Source organism: Pyrgilauda ruficollis, unplaced genomic scaffold (genome assembly GCF_017590135.1).
Source record: "Pyrgilauda ruficollis isolate IOZ18807 unplaced genomic scaffold, ASM1759013v1 scaffold25, whole genome shotgun sequence".
Taxonomy (NCBI): domain Eukaryota; kingdom Metazoa; phylum Chordata; class Aves; order Passeriformes; family Passeridae; genus Pyrgilauda; species Pyrgilauda ruficollis.
The window spans coordinates 16947891-16964530 of record NW_024523822.1 but is presented as its reverse complement, the minus strand read 5'-3'; the positions used below and the strand labels follow the sequence as shown (position 1 = coordinate 16964530).

Sequence of the window (16640 nt, the reverse complement as noted above, 5' to 3'; positions counted from 1 at the left end):
AGAACAAGGGAAAATTCTTGTCACTATTAATTTGTAAAAGCATCCTAGCAACTGTATCACCCCACTCAGGTTTTTTCAGTGTTTTTAAAAACAGCACCTGCTACTCCCATCTCTCTTACAGGGAATGCAATGCAGCTGTAACAACACGGGGAGATATATGCATGATTTTTATTGTGGGCTCTTCTGCCTGCTTATTTCCTTGTCATGTCCCTTATTGTCCTTTAACTTGTTCTTGATTTCTAAGATCTTAGGGAGGGGACCAGCTTTTTGTTCTGTGTTTGCACAGCATCTGAGGCTGTCATGCCCTGGTTCCTCACTAATCCTGGTAAGTGGTCCAGTAGTACAAATGGCAAATAAATTTGAGATACAAACAAATTAGCATTCTTCTCACTGATTAAACAAATGGTTTTCTCTGTGATGATTTGAAGCGGGGTTGCATTTTATTACAGCCCTTTGAAGCTCAGTTTCTTTTCCAGCCTCTGTTATCAGCCTCTTGTACTAGTTGACCGAAAAGTACTTGGCAGGCAGTTTGCAGACTTTGAAAAACAATAGGTTGTACTATTTTAACCTGGCTTTGACCTAACCTGAAGCAGTCAGAACCGGTACTTAGCAAATGTGTTTTGGTGTGCCGAGTGGACTTCACTTGCTGAAAGCAGCTGCTGAGAGCAGCCCCTCTTGCCCTGCAGAGAGATGGGGGGACTTTGCTGGCCCCGGCAGCAGCACAGGGCCAGGACAGCTCAGTAGTTCTCTATAGTAGGGCTTGAATGAAGCAGGGAATTACTTTACCCTTAAATTGAGGATTAATGTGATTTTTTTTTTTTTTCTGGGACAGAAAACACTGCTTGTTTTCTGTAAGGATAAAGTGCCCACTGAAACGGGATTATATTTACATTATTATTGCAGGAAGATCTGTGAAATAGGCTTTCTGTGCCTCAGTAAAGAGCCGTGACCCCTCACAGAGTTATCTTTTAAGCTGCGTGCTAAACCCAGGGGGGCTTATGGCTCAAAGCTAATGGGGATTTAACTTCTCACTGAAAGGAATTTGCAGCCTAACCCTATTTAGATACTCTTTGCTCTCATTGATTAAATGCCCAGTCCACTGCAAGAAACCTAATAGAATCATAACTGTATAAATTTTCCAGCTGACAAAATGGATGCTGGGAAATTCTATGCAATATTTATTAGAAAAGGAGTTTGATCTTAAAAAGACATTTTAAATCAAAATGTCAATTCACAGTTCTGTTTTGTTTGTAGAGAAAGAAAAGAATTTGAATGAAGATGTATTTTTAAAGCACTTCACAAAACCATTTCATGGAAAAAAACCAGTTTCTGAAATCAGTATTTTTGCGAGGATTTTCACTGCTTCCCTTGTTCACTGTGTTCACTAATTAGTTTTTGGGATCCTGTCTGTAGAATAGTTTAGATGAGACTATTTAAAAGTAATAAACCTGCCCCTCCTCCCAAGTATTTCTCACCCCAAATTGCATTATGCGCTGAAGTTCCAGGAGGGCCATATTCCATCACAGATCCTTGGCATTTTTTAAGATACGGTAACTATAGCTCCTCAGGGATGAGTACAGAAGAGCTGTCATCTTGGTAAGAGAGTCTGAGATGCAAAGAGCAGCACACGATGCCATCCACAGTCCTATGGCAGCACAGTTGGGTTTCAGTCTCAGTCTCTCTCTGTGCGTCAGTTCTGAGAATTTCCCATGCCTGCTCCAAGTGCAGGTGGTTTCTGAAAACCTTTTAGCCAATGCTAATGACTGGTATGCTTATGCTTTAATTGTTGATTGTTGTAGTTTGTTGATAGGATTTCAGTGGCTTATTCCTAGAGAAAACCATAATCCCTGGTAGAAAAGAGCTCCATTCAGTTGGGAGCCAAAGAACTGAGGGACAAGGATGTGGTTTAATGTTTCATTGTCCAACTCTTTTCATCACCCTTCCTGCATACACAGTTCTGTTTCCTTTACCCCATGAAATGCAAGCTCTTGTGAGCTCTTCCGTCCCTTCCAGTTCCTCAGTGAGCAATCTGTCTGCTTCAGGTAGTTTTCTTCTAGCCTGTAGATGAGCCAGGAAATAGGTGTACAGCCAAGCCTCATTCCAGGTTTGCCACTCTCCTGCTGGCTAATCTTGCAAATGACTTCAGGTAGAGTGGAGGCAGTGTGAGGCTGTGCTTGGGCTTCAGAACCAGGCATTCTGGATATGGCCACTGGCCTGTCCTGTTGGTAAGGTTGCAAACTAAAGGATTCCCCAAAACAAATTCATGGTGACCTGATGCTTTTTGGTGCACAGCCCAGCCACAGGAGTTACAGCAAGTTCTTAGCTGAATGCGTGCCCTGGGTTTGTTTATTTTGAAAGCTCTTGATATTGTCCAGTGAAGAATGAAAAGGATGATCTGAAACTTTGCAAGTGATTGCAGCTCTGCTTTTCAAAATAAATCCTGGAGATCTTAGAAGGTCCTCAAAGGTCTTCTCACAGGGAGAAGACAGTAGGCATTGCAAATTCAGTTTTCACTGGTGCTAGGATCTCTTGGAGTTGTTTAAAGAGGAAAAGTAATGTAGATAGAAATTGAGTGTAATGTTGAGAACTGTCTGTGACTTACTGCATGACTTTGAGGAAGGCAGTTTAACTTGCCTGTGTCAGTTTAGCCATCTGTAAAAGAGGTACAATCATACACAGCATAATAATTTCCCTCTCAGTGAGTGCCATTTTCAGTCTACCCTGTATACTTAATGATTTGTGTGCCTGCTGAAATAACAGCATCCTCTAAAACCGTAATACCCTTATGTATTTTTCACATAATCACTAGCAGCTGAAATATTTGTTCTGACACTTGAGATTACTCATGTAAATAGAAAAATTATAGCATGCTGGCAATGCCAGACACCTTGAATTCCATCTGAGTGTGTGGGTGATGGGAGAGGGATCTATAAATACTGACAGAGGCAGGGAAACAAGCATGAGCAGTGCACAAGAAATTATGAATCAACTTATTCCTGACATACAGGTAAAAGATTTTAAAATATAGTGTCATTTTGGGTAGAAGGCCCGTAGAAATCTGAGTGCTACAGTTCAATTGAAGAAATGTATTTTGCTCCATTTCTCTGCTTTACATGAAGTTACATTTTTCTGTTACACTTTTGAGTAGGATTACCTGCTGCATTTGACTAAACTATGTATTTTTTTCATTTTTAAATTTTTTCTTTCCTTTTTTTTTTTTTTGGTTAGACTTAGGAAACATTCAGCCTTGGGGACAAGCAGAAGCTCCAGTTTGGTTATCAGTGAGTGACTCACAGGTCCCACAATGCTTTTTCTCAAAATGTGACTGCTAATTTCCATGTTCAGCTCCAAAATTGCCAGTTTCAGATGTTTTCCACTTCCATTATGAAAGATCTGCATAGTTCTAATTGCAGAGTTCAGTGTCACATAACAATGTAGCAAATGAGCTGTGTCACATTTTACTTAAAAATGTAATAGGTTAGATAGCGACAGTCTTCAGGTTTTGACAGTAGTTTTTTCAATTTGTAGTTTATTTTATAAGAGATGCTTGTGCAATGTAGCTGCTCCCTGTTCTCCACTGAGTCTTGTTTCTTTTGAGTACAAGCTCTTCTAGATAGCTTCAGTGTCTCCTAGATCAAGCTATAAGCAACTTCTTTTTAACCAAACATTGTACTTCTGGATTTATAAGCTAAAATTTGTTTTTCAAATTATGAAGAGAGAGATGTATATGCATTTATTTTGTTGCAGTACGTAAATTTTGACAGATGAATAGGTTATTCACTCTAGAATTCATGCAGTTATTGTTAGTGACATATCAAAACTCTGAACTGAATACATCCAATTGATTGAAACAGAAACTTTGACATTTAAAATAAACTAAATTACTTGAGGGAAACTGTAGCACATTCAGCGTAGTAGGTGTGAGTAATGGGCATTATAATGGGAAGTGCTGAGAAACACCCAATGGAAACAGTCTGCCTTTAGTTTATTATTATTATTATTATTATTATTACTTTACCAGTTTGAAAATTTTGTGTACCAGGTTACTGACAACCTGTGACTGCTTTTAATCACTTTATCATCTGAAGTGCTGGTGTCATGTATTCACCCTCCAGTTCCATTGTGATTCTGTGTGACACAGGTTTGTGTCTAATTAGTTTCTGTTAATCTGTTTTGAACAGAAATACAGAAAATCTCACCCCAGCACTGAAATTCATCCTGCTTCCTCGAGCATGCGTGCTGTTAACTTTAAGCATGAACTTTATTATTGGACCATGGAAGTGCAGCTGACAAAGGAGCTGAAGCTGTGACAAAGGGCTGGTTGCAGTGACCTCAGAGAGCAGGGCTGGGAGTGCTGGCTGCAGTGAAGCTTTCAGGCTGCCTGCTGCAGGCTGCTGCGGCCAGGTTGTGTGCGCTGCTCACGCTGCCTTTTGTGCAGTACAAAACCATGGCTTTGTGGAGGAATGAAAGTGAATTAATCTTTAGAGGCTTTACAGCTGACAAAATTGATACACTGCATAAGATAAGAAGACGTATAAAGCCTTCCCTCCCTAGAAAACATTTATGCTGAGGAAACTCAGAACCTGTTGAAGAAGTGTTCGCTAAAGGGAGACGTCAGGCCTAGGGAATCAGTGGCTGAGTCAGCCCACACCACACGCAAAGTCTCAAGAAAAGAAACTGAGGATAAGTAAGGGAAGAATGTTTGGTGTTACACGAAGCAGGGGATGGCCTGGGAATGTCCATAATCTCCATTATGTGTGTAAGCTTCGCAAGTGCTGAAATCAGAGTGGAGGCCCCTGGTGCAGATGGGAAGGAGGAAGCATCCACAGGGGCTGCCCACTGCTCCAGCCAAGACCTGTGCTGGGTTTTTTCCTGCCATTTCTTAACTTCTGAGACATGTTTAGTGGTGAGTTACTTTTTTTGAAGTCTGATGTAGATAACACAGTGTGGCTAATCACTGTGACCTATTCAAGTTGTCAAAACCATGAGGTTTCACAAACTGCACGCTTGCATGGCTTCCTGAGAAGAGCCTATTTAGGCCCATTTTCTCCTGTTTGATGGGGCCAGGACCATAAATCTCTTGCCTTGTTGACAAAAAAATTCTCTTAACTACATAAAATTGCTTATTGCAAGGTACTTTGAAGGTACTGCCTTCATTTGTTGAGTGCAAGTATGTGATAGTGCTTATAGCCCTCCTTAACATAGCTTCACATTTCCTATAAAAGCAGCTGCAAATTTAAAAGCACACTGTGAAGTATTCTTTATATTTTTAAAAGGCAGCTGTTGATCTTTTTAATCCAGCCTATTTGTACCCTACTGAAAACTCAAACTTCAAGCGTGATTGCTTACTAGCTGCCTTTTGGGGCCAGTTGCTAAGGTGCTCCTTTCAGGTAAACTTTATCTTAAAGATATGTTTGTCTTTGGGATCTTTCTGAAGTTAATATTTTGAAATATTCCTTCTTGTGGTTCACATAAAAATATAATAAGTGCAGTATATTTTAAAAAGGATTTAAAAACAGCCCCTTATGATTTAAATCCAAGCCTGTCTCTTTAAGAGATGAATAGACAATTCATTGAATCCAGTGGAATTACTTTAAAACAGCAGAAAATGGGAAGCTGAGCATAGTCTCACTACAGTGTGAGAAATGGCCAAAGCATAAAGGGGATTTTTATTCTCGCAAGGTGTTTATTTTAACTAATTTCTATCTTCTCCCAGAGGTAGAGATCTGATGCTTTTGGCAGAGCAAGAGGTTTACTATTTCAAATCCATTTCAGCATGGGGGAAAGCAGAGATGATGTTAGTGGATAATACTTATCCGTGTGTGGTAACAGATGTTTCTGTAGGAAATGTAGTGGAAACAAGCAGTGACAAGTGACAAGCAGGATTGTTGACTGTTTTTTGGTTTATGCCCACATTAAAGCTGCTGAAAGGATCATGTGACGTGTCTTCATAGATTCCTAATCTTTTCTAAGATTAGAAAGTTAGAAAATTACATTAGTCTGATTCCTAAATCCTTTTCTTTGGGTTTAGTTTTGATGATGGCACCAGCAGCTCATCTCATTTTTATACAGTGCTTCACTGTAAGGCATGCACTTGGCTTGAGTTTAGAGGAAATTTGATCTCTCACATAAAGCCCAGCAGGCAAATTCTGGTATTGTGGCAGAGGACACTGTGCTCTTCTCCTGCAAAGGGGAATTCCTTGATCAAGTGTCTTCAGTCAGAGTCGGGTATGTTGTTCCTTTTGCTTTCGTATTGTAAACCTACACATCCTGTCCTCATTCCTGTAGTAACAAAAGAGCTTTCCTCAGGCTTGCTGGCTTCCCCTCCGTGGTCTTTGTCTTCCCTCCTAGGAAACAGTTTGAATGTGTCAGAAGAGTCCCAGTTCCTCAGAAAGGCGTCTGGCCAAGAACCTGACCAAGTTGGTCTGTAGTATTTCTCTCATTAAAAGCCTGCTTCTTCCCCCCAAAAAAGTCATCTGTGAACAGTAACAAAGCATTCATTGTGGAGTCTTGGGACTTGGCAGAAGCACAAATAAATGAAGTGCTTTTTTGGAAGCTACGTTGCCTGTCTTGCAGATCAAAAAATAAATCCAAACTATTTCAATGTGTATCAGTGGATTGATTAATTTGATTGCCACTTCCCTTCCGCTTCTCTTTGTGGGGAGGGGCACTCCGGAGATTAGAATTTTAATTGCTTGACCGCAGTTTTTTATTAGTAGTGCAGCAAAAGATCATTAATTAGTACTGAATATAAGGATCTCTGAAATTGAGTTATAGCATCAAACAAATGAGTTTAGACAACTCCTGACTAAACTTAAAATAAGTAAATTGAGTTAAAATAATGAAACTATTAGATTTTTTTTCTGAGTCCCTGCATGTTATTTTCAGTGTGTTTGCACTGTTTGCAGTGTTCTGGTGGTCTTAAAGATTGTGGCATTTTTATATAAATACATATTTAATATTTTTGTATATGTTAGACATATGTATATGCTCCAAAGATATATATGTGTATACATGCCTATAAAATAGTTATTCATAATTCAAAGTTGTTATGCAATGACATGCTTTATTTATTTTTATTAAATGTTTTGAGGTTTTAATTCATTAGGTAGTTTATAGTAGTTCATTATTATTATTAGTTCATTAGGTAGTATTGCATTGGCAGTATATAAACCCAGTGTTTTTGACAGTCACTTTCTTTTTCAGTCAGTACTTGAATTTATGCCACTGTATTGAAAAGAAAATCCAGCTCTTGAGTGCAATGCTCTGAAAGCAGAGTATTATCCACTTTATTACTTTAATGTCCAATAGATTGTATCATCTTTTTTCTGGTTTTAAAACTTGATGATGGAAGTGAATTGTATAACTGCAGTTTAACTTTGCTGTATCCATGATTCTCAGATAGTGCAGTGTGGAATAGGAATATGCCTATAATAGATACTGGTATCAACTTGTTTTCTGCTATGTGGATTAAGAAGTGGTTAGTGAACAGGCTGCAGAATGTAAAAGTGTGGGGTCATCCTAAATTGCTATGTATGTAATAGGGTTGCTGGTGCATTGTTATAAAACAGCATGTTCTGCAGTATCTGAACCCAGAATTTAGAGGTAAATAGGAAATAATTGCTGATAAAACTTATGAGTCATCTGAACAATGTGTGCCTGATTTCAGCTAAATTCATAAACTGGGCTTTGGTTATGGGCATGTAATTACAGATGTTGGTGAAGTAAATGGAAAGCAGTGGCTCTTAAGTTTAAATAATAACAAAAAATATATATAAATGGATCAAGTCCTGCTACCTGTTCCACTCCCATATTATATTTGTGCTTTTATATGTATCCATTTGGGGGCTTTTAAAACATGAAACATACCTGAATATGCAACAGCCATAAAGTCTGGGCTGTAAAATCCAGCAGAATTCAGCCATGAATCCAGAGACCTGTGCTTGTATTTAGTAGGAAGTAGGATGTTATTAGTAGAAGCTAGAAAAATGCTTCTTTTTTTTTTTTTTTTTTTTTTTTTTTTACAGAAAGCATATATTTACTTCATTTTTCATTCTACTGTGGAATTTCATATGGAGATGGTGTTAGCAGTTTATCAGTGCATTAATAGTTCTTTATTCATATTCCTGGGGCTGAGCAACCATCTTCTGTTGAGATGTAGTAGAAACTAGATGTCTGTGAGTTCAGAAGTTGGAAGGAATTTTCATAGGATGTACTTCCTCAAGGTAGTTTTCTTGGCTTTTGTTGTGTCACCAGCATTTTGTTGTGTTTGAGACTCAGTTTCTGGAAAGAGGATTGTGTTTCTGCTCTCCCCCTACTCCTGCTTCCTTTTTCATGGGATTTTGTGAAATACTGCAGCTGTCTGCCATGAATTCACCGGTACATCGTGTGGAAACTTGGCTTTTGGGACATGGAAAGGCTGCCTCTTTTCTTCTGTCCCATCTCTGGGGAATTAAATTCACATTTTGTGTTCCTGCTTAGGTTTCCAGCCAAAGTTTTTACTTCAGCTTCCTTCCTCCTCCTGCCCCTCTCTCCTTCTCTTAATTAAAATATGGTAGGGTTGAATGGATATAACTGCAACTGGAAAAGGACAAAAATAGCACAGATGAAATAGCTACACTGTTGAGACCTGGACCTTTATTTGGAATCACATTTGCTGGCATGTCACTGTACCAGTGTTCAAAAACTGACTGTATTACTTTTTTCAACAGAGCAATCATTAATCTCTAATTTTAAAGGGAACAAAATTTTGTTTGAAGTTGAACGTGATTTTCACAGCTTCAGCTGTTCCACCCGTGGAAATGAATGACAAAGTCGTGTTCATTCAGTGTTAACAGGAATAGATTCACCACATCTGTATCTGTTCTGTTCTTGGCTTCCCTAAGGCTATGAGTACATCCAAACTGAGATGGCAGCTGCTATGACACTGGCAACAACTGCTTATTTTCAGCACCTCTGAAAATCATGTAGTTTTTGGAGTATGCAAAAATGAGCACTGGTTTGGGGAGTTAGGTGACACAGGTTTTTAGATAATGGACTTTAGGTAGATATCTAAAAAAGTTTTAAAAAATCAGTCTCAACTCTTTTTGCCTGAAATAGTTTCTGGAAGCCTGACGGAATTTTGTGCCAATTCTTTCCGGAGAAGAGAACAAATTAATTTAAGAAAATATTCAGAACAGGATTGGACAAGGAACTAAAAACAGTTCAGTGGACAGCCTTTCTAATACATCACAAATGGTCCTTCCCAAAAAGGAATATCCCATAACATACCTAAACAGAGAAGTCCTTGTGATTAAGTTAACAGATTTTTTGAGAAAAGATAAAATGAACAATGACAAGATGGGCATTAAGGTGTTTTAGAGAAAAAGAGCAATAGCTGCTCACAGAGCTGGACTCTAGATTTGTACTGGTTTCTCTCTTGGTAAAATTTTTATGAAGTGCCTTGAAATTGTGCTGCTGAAGCTAATTATCTGATCTGTAATTTTGATAGTAGGAACACCGTTGTTCTTCTTTACTCTTCTGAACACTTCTCTTGCTTTCATTTTGAACTCAAAAACTTCAGCTGCTTTCCCTAATTTAACATCTGTCACCACAATGCCCTTTTGTAATTTACCCACCTTTCTGTTGTTCAGTCATTCCCAGCTTCTTCAGCTGAGCTGACATGAAGATCTGCACCAATTCCTTGAAATGTTCTCCTACAGCATTTTAATAACTCCCCCAAGCAAGTTCACAATGCCTGGGCCCTTTCAGGTCGTGTTGCTGCTGTTTGAGTTGTGGGTACAATCGAGTGGCAGCGGCCAGGGATGCAGCCACAAGCTGTGTGCTGGGGGAATATTGGCTTAAGCACGGGACTTAAATGGGATGTCTTGTCTGAGCTCCATCAGGTTTGTGAAGGGAAAGGAGGCTGTGACTGGCAGATTTGCCAAGTGCATCAATTGCAAAAGCAAAAGTGAGCTTAAACTACCAAAAGAATTAAAAAACAAGAGAAAAATATTGCAGTATTTGCCTGCATAAAGAGGAAGTATGAAGCATACATGTAAAAGAGGTATTGGGTTTTAATATAGTAAGTTAATTTCTGAATCCCACATTCACTTTTTTTATCCATTCTGGAAAAAAGCCCAGAAGAGGCTGAGATCTAATCTGACACCTTCACTCTCACGAAAGACTCAAATTCAATTTTATTTCCCCAAAAGAAGGCTAAGAAGTAAATTTGTTTTTGTTTGCTCTGTATATATATATGCACAAGTAGATTAGACAAAAAATGCTTCCCAGCAAGCAGAAATAGTTGTTGAGATTAGTGGTGGGGCACTGACGAGTGTGAACCAGAAGCAAGATGTGAGTTGGAATCACTGGAAGTATTACATTTTAGATAGGGAAATAATAGGTTCACTATCACTTGGTTGAATGTCTGTCTTTAAACATCCCTGTACTTCAGACAGCTCATGGCTTCTGTGTGAAGCAATTGTTGCTTACCCACTGTCATAGATATGTTCTTATTTTGCCTGTTCTGTTCTTCTCCCTCATTTTACTCATAGCACCATACTGACACTGGCAGCAGGCACAGCTTCATCTTCTGTATTTGCTCAGCTTCTCATGCGGGGATGCTTGGTGGGCAGAATTAATGGACAGCATCGAGGGTTAACACCAGTCCAGAGAACTCACATGGGCATGCAACTCCAGAATGTTCATTTATTTATTGTTTTCCATCTCTTTTTCTCTCTTCCATAGTGAAATACATGAGAGAAGCAACCCCCTATGTGAAGAAAGGCTCCCCCGTGTCGGAGATCGGGTGGGAGACGCCTCCGCCCGAATCTCCGCGCCTGGGCTGCGCCCCTGCTGACCCGATGTCGCAGCTTTCGCTCTCCATCCACAGGGACAGGAAGACAATTCCCCTCAAGATGTGCTACGTGACACGCAACCTGACAGTGTCAGACCCCGAAAACAGGTGAATGGGGATTTGCCTGGCGTTGGGATTTCACTTTCACGTTGAATGGTTGTTGTTGTTTTGTGGGGTTGGTGAGCAGGAGCGGGGCTCTGGCCACACGCAGGGACCCAGCAAGGGGAGCCAGCACCGCTTGGGAAGGGTGGGTGGTGTTGTCTGAGCCACATGAGGCGTGGCTCAGCTTTTGGGTTATGCTAGAGAAACTTTGATGCCAAATCTCAGGGGGTTGTTTTCATCATGATTAAGTGTCTGCTTTTGAAGGAAAAGACACTGTACACTTTAATTGGTTACATCCTCCAGGCTGGCTAAATCTGATTCCACTAAATTGCATTTTCTTTCCTTTTTAAAATGAATATTGTTTTAAGAATGGTCTGGTTTGAGTATTCAGTTCTGGACATTAAAGTCAAGAAGAGGAGAAAAGTTCCACTTACAAGGCATTAATGGAGAGTTTTTGTGACTTGTTTTTTTCCTTAATGTTAAAAATAGGATGAGGTTTTACCGACCCTTATTTATAACATATGTAGAACAGCTGCACTGCACCAGCACACTCCCTGATCCCTTCTCTAACAGCTGCTAATAAAAAAGGGAGCAGTCAAGTCAGTGATACAGACTAATTCTCCATCCAAATAATAGCCTTTTCATTTTGCTGCAGTGCTCAGAAGCTGGTGTAATGCCTTTGATTCTCAGCATTTACATATAGGCATAAACAAAAGTTAAATTTTCATTTGCAGAAAAGGATAAGGAGAAGTGGGAAGAAAAGCAAGTGGCTTGGGAAAGATGGGTTTCTCTGTAATCTCTTGCACTGCAATTCAGAAACTTTATTAGTATCTGTATAGTTTTCCATCTTTCCTTTTTATATTTGTCAGACCTTTTAATTTTCCCCTCCATGCTTTATTGCTTAGTATGGCTTTACTTTGCCTTGGCTCTCCATCTCACGTAGTGGTTGCCACCATAGTCAGTGTAACTGCTACAGAAGTGCAATTGTAAATCAGAAATAACACTAGCTGTCCTTCTCAGTTTAGATCAAGATGTTTATTGATATTGGCCACTTTTTTTTCCATATATGTCTGCATAGGATTGACAGCTGTTTTACTTGTCTGAGAGTTTGTCTTTCTCTCTGCCATGGTGTGCATTTTAAAAATACTCATACAGGTCTCATTTTTTGCATCAGTACAATGTAATGATACTTTGCCTGCATTGACTTTATTTTCTCATATTTTTTCCCCCTTCTTTTTTGATTTTATTGTAGTTTTCACCTTCTGTCACTCTCCTGGCCCTCAGGTGGCTTGAGAGCCAGGACTGACTCAGAGGGACACGCAGTCTTTGCTCATGGTACCTCTGCAGTGGAGCTGACTTTTTTGAAGTATGCTACATATGTGTGTTTTCTTCAGTGTTACTAGGAAGTAATGTGTGGGAGAGTCATATTGCTTGTTATCATGGTTTTCATTTTGTGTTGCTGTCATTTCCTGTGGAAAGAGTGACTTCTGATTTTTACTGTAGTCCAGCACAGTGCAGTCTAAGATGGATTTTTCCATCAAGCATGCAGTACCTCACCATCGTGGTAGCTGCTGTGTCGTAGTAGTGTCCCATGGATTAGCATCTTTACTGGTTGCAGTGGTTTTTAACAATTCTGAACACTGGAACTCATATTTCCCACTATTAATGCTATTACAATGCAGTGAGCCTTTCTTACTGGAATGCCCTCCAAGATAGTAATCTGATTCCAGAAAAATAATTTTGTCTTCGCTCACAGCAGAGCCTAAGCCATGTCCTTACATGCTTACAACACTTCTGTTTCATAACCCAGTGACCTGACACACATAGATTTTGCAACTGATGGTGTCACTTTGCTGGATGGCTTTAAGAGAGCTCTGCTGACAGGATGCCAAAGCATAATGTTGGCCATTAAAGGGCTCCTTTGGACTATAACTGGGCTAATTTTCATTTAAGAGCTAGTGTGAGCATGGAAAGCCTCAGTTTTCAAGTGCAGTGATTTCTTCAGTGCCAGGCTGGGGATAATGTCAGCAGCCTTCTGAGACCAGGATTAACTGATTTGATGTCCAGCATGAGAAGATACCTATGTTAAGGGACCCAAAAGGAAATACTTGCTTGTTGGCACTGAATTATCTCCAGGTCTTAGAAAGCTGCAGTGAAATGTAGATTTAATGGGCATGGAGGAGTATTGTTTTTCCCATTGGAGCTGGTAGCCCTGCATAGGACATTTTTCTTCTCATGGAAGACTGACCCCAGTTCAGAGATTCTCAAGTCTGTGTCTACTCTCAGATGGTTTGATGAACTTGTTATTTGGGAGCAGAAGTGATGTCTGATGCTTTTAGAGCCAGTGGTTTTCAGATGTCTCCTTCACCTGACTTGCCTGTGGGTTCATTCTGGAGGAGATATTTTCTGTTACCTGATAAAAAAAGCTGTAAGATACCAAGGAGAAGATCCTTAATGCAAACCAATACCAAAATTAGTGTGTAGGATTTTTTTTTAATAATAAAAGCATGGCAACAGGAGAAAAGATGTAGAGCATCTATGGCATTCTTCTCTAGGTGCAGGGCTTGTTGTATTTTAGGCTAGAAGAAATTGGTTAAAATAATTGCTACTTAAATCAGTTGTTTTCTGTGTTTTCACTGATAAGTGACCTTTTTGGTGGCAGTAAAGGTTAATGTCAGGCCTCACTGAGGAGCATCCCCTCCCAATAAAGGAACATGTGGAAATGACCATGGCTAATAATGCCAATAAGCAGAAAATCTTGCTGCAGTGTAGGAAGCTTTTCATCAATTTCTGGTGATGATATCAAGGAACAGAGGAAAAAAAAAAGGTCTCTCAGGTGAATTTTTTTCTGTTGGTGCTTTTAAAATCTTGAGATATAATACAAAGGTACCTCTGTACACAACACAGGAGACATGACATTCCCTGGAGAAATGAGATAATGCCATGTGGATGGAAAAGGTTTTCTCATCTGCTCTTGAAGTCACCCTAAAATTCTGCTTGCACATCTTTCAGCCAAACCCAGGAGGTGTGGGTCTGATCCTGTCAGCACTTGGTGTACACACTTCACGTTCTTCCAGTGTCAGGAGTCCAGAGCAGTGTGATCCTCACAGGGAACTTCAGCAGGGTCCAGCCTTAATGATTGTGTTATTCATTGGCAGGACTTGGACCTCTGATGGGAAAGGTTTGCTTTGGTCTGGAAGCTAGGAAAAATAGACTGAGATAGATTCCCAGCAGTAAACTCCTCCTGTCATTGTCCATTTCAGGATTGGACTAGTTACAATCAGAAGATAAAACTGAGCAGTTATATTCTACAGGTGTGTGTTGGGTTTGCATGGCCAGGTTCTGGTAGCAGAGGAGCTACAGAGGTGGCTTCTGTGAGAAGCTGTCAGAAACTTCCTCCATGTCCTACAGTGCCAATGCCAGCCATCTCCAAGATGGACCCACTGCTGGTCAAAGCTGAGCCAATCGGGAATCGTAGTAAAACCTCTGTGATAACATATTTAAAAAGCAAAATAAGCAAGTTACTTTGCAGATGTAATTGTGGCCAGATAAGATTGGAGTGAGAATATGTGAGAGGAACAGCCCTGTAATCAGTGAGGAAGAAGGGGCAGGAGGTGCTTCTTCCTGCCCCCAAGGTCAGTGAGGAAGGAGGTTCAGGAGGTGCTCCAGGTGCTGCAGCAGAGATTCCCCGGCAGCCCGTGGTGCAGCCCATGGTGAGGCAGCTGTGCCCCTGCAGCCCTTGGGGGATCACAGGGATGCAGAGATCCACCTGCAGCCCATGGAGGATCCCATGCTGGAGGAGGTGGATGCCCATAGTCTGTGATTGTATGGGAAATCTGTGCTGAAGCAGGTTCCTGGCAGGGACCTGTGGAGAGATGAGCCCAGGCTCGAGCAGGTTTGGTGGCAGGATTTGTGACCCCATGGGGGATCCATGCAGGAGCAGCCTGTTCCTGAAGGACTGCATCCTGTGGAAAGGGGCCCACACTGGAGCAGTTCATGAAGATCTGCAGCCCATGGCATGGACTCACATTGGAGAAGTTCATGAAGAACTGCATGAGAAGAACCCCACACTGGAGCAGGGGAAGGACCCCTCTCCCTGAGCAGCAGCAGAAACAACCTGTGATGAACTGTGTAACCCTCATTCCCTGTCTCCCTGTGTCACTGGAGGGGAGTAGGTAGAGACTGGGAAGGAAGAAGGGGTGAGAAGGTGTTTTTAAGATTTATTTTACTTTTCAGTATTCTGCTCTGATTTTGTAAGTAATACATTCAATTAATTTCCTGAAGTTGGAGCCTGTTTTGTCTGTGATGGTATTTGGTGAGTGATTGCTCCTGGTCCTTATCTCAGATCAGGAACCTGTTATATTTTCTGTCCCCTGTCCACTAGTGGAGCGCAGTGATGGAGTGACTTTGGTGGGTGCCTGGAATTCAGGGTCAACCCACTATAAGGTGGCAGAAGAACTGGCTGGTATCCATTCATTCTGGACTCTGCACAGTGAGCTGCATCTGGGAATTACCTGAGCTTCCCAAGACATCAAGGAGGTGCAGAACAGGACAGACTGAGACCTATTTACCCCAAAGGCAGCAACAGATTCAAGCAGCTTCATTACTTTGAGGTGTTTTTGTTTGTTTGATTTTTTTTTTTTTGCATTGGGAAATACCGATTCACTGAATGAAGTATTCACAAAAGCTATTGCGAAGCCATTGCTCCCCAAACTTCCTTTTGCACACATTTTTAAATAATAATTTCTTCTTACATTATATAATAACAGCAATGTCAGTAATGCACAGTAATAGTGTCAGTGAGGTTTAACATTTTGAACTGTAGTTGGTGTATAAGTAACTTCTGCAGCACGAAATAGCAGTGTGATTCTAAAATGGCATTTCAGAATCTTAAATATAAAAACAAACTCTAGTGAATTTGCATGTATTTACTTTTGGTACAGTAAGACATGAAAACAAAAGTTGAAGCTTTTTTAAGAAAAAAACTGAATTTCAAACAGATTTAATATGACATAGTAGAAACAAGTCCTTCCATCAAAAAACTTGAGTCATGAATGCTCACAACAAATATAAGACGCAGGCAGATTGTAAAAATGCAATAAAAAGACAAACATCTTGAAGTAGGTGAGGGAATGAAAGACCAAGCAGCTCCTGTACCTCTTCAAGTTCCTGCTTATATAACATAAGGAGAACTGAGGGGGTAGGAGGCAAGTATTAGGCAGTAGAGAAAGTTCTGGGTATCTCGTTGATGAAAACATGGTCTGGCTCATGCCCCCAGCCAGTCTCTCTCCTGTTTAGAGAACAGGACCATGCCTTTCTGCCAGCAGGCACTGGTGTGCAGAGCAGATGCTGATTCTCCTCCAAGAGCTGTGTGGCTGAAGGGTGCACCTTTGCAGCCTGGGGTTTTTCTCTGCTCTTGGGAGAATGGTTTCCCTGAGTCACTTCTGTTTGGGGCTCACAGAGGGCAGGCTCTGCCACAGAGTGACCAGAGAACCAGGATGAGTTACAGCCGCTCTTGGAGAGCACAGCTCACACTTTTCTTGTTTTCTGCCTCTTAGGAGGTAGTTTGACAGCACTGAGCATTTCAATGACACTGGCAGTAGCAAGCCCAGATGAGGTTAGGTGCTGGGCAAAGACTGAGCCCACACCAAGGAGAAGGAGGTGATGGCCCATTCCCACCACTCTGCTGGCACTGCTGACA

The 16640-nt window shown here is 40.7% G+C and overlaps 1 protein-coding gene across 2 annotated transcripts in view; it reads left to right on the top strand.

Annotated features, from left to right (window-relative positions):
• Nucleotides 1-16640, top strand: part of SNTB1 (syntrophin beta 1) — a 112397-nt gene that overhangs the window by 43990 nt on the left and 51767 nt on the right. For both annotated transcript variants that reach the window (XR_005955415.1, XM_041470819.1), the window contains exon 2: nucleotides 10729-10945. Coding sequence is in view for 1 of the 2 variants with exons in the window: in XM_041470819.1 (XP_041326753.1) it covers nucleotides 10729-10945 (217 nt within the window). In the remaining variant the exon portion in view is untranslated. The remainder of the gene's footprint in view (nucleotides 1-10728; nucleotides 10946-16640) is intronic.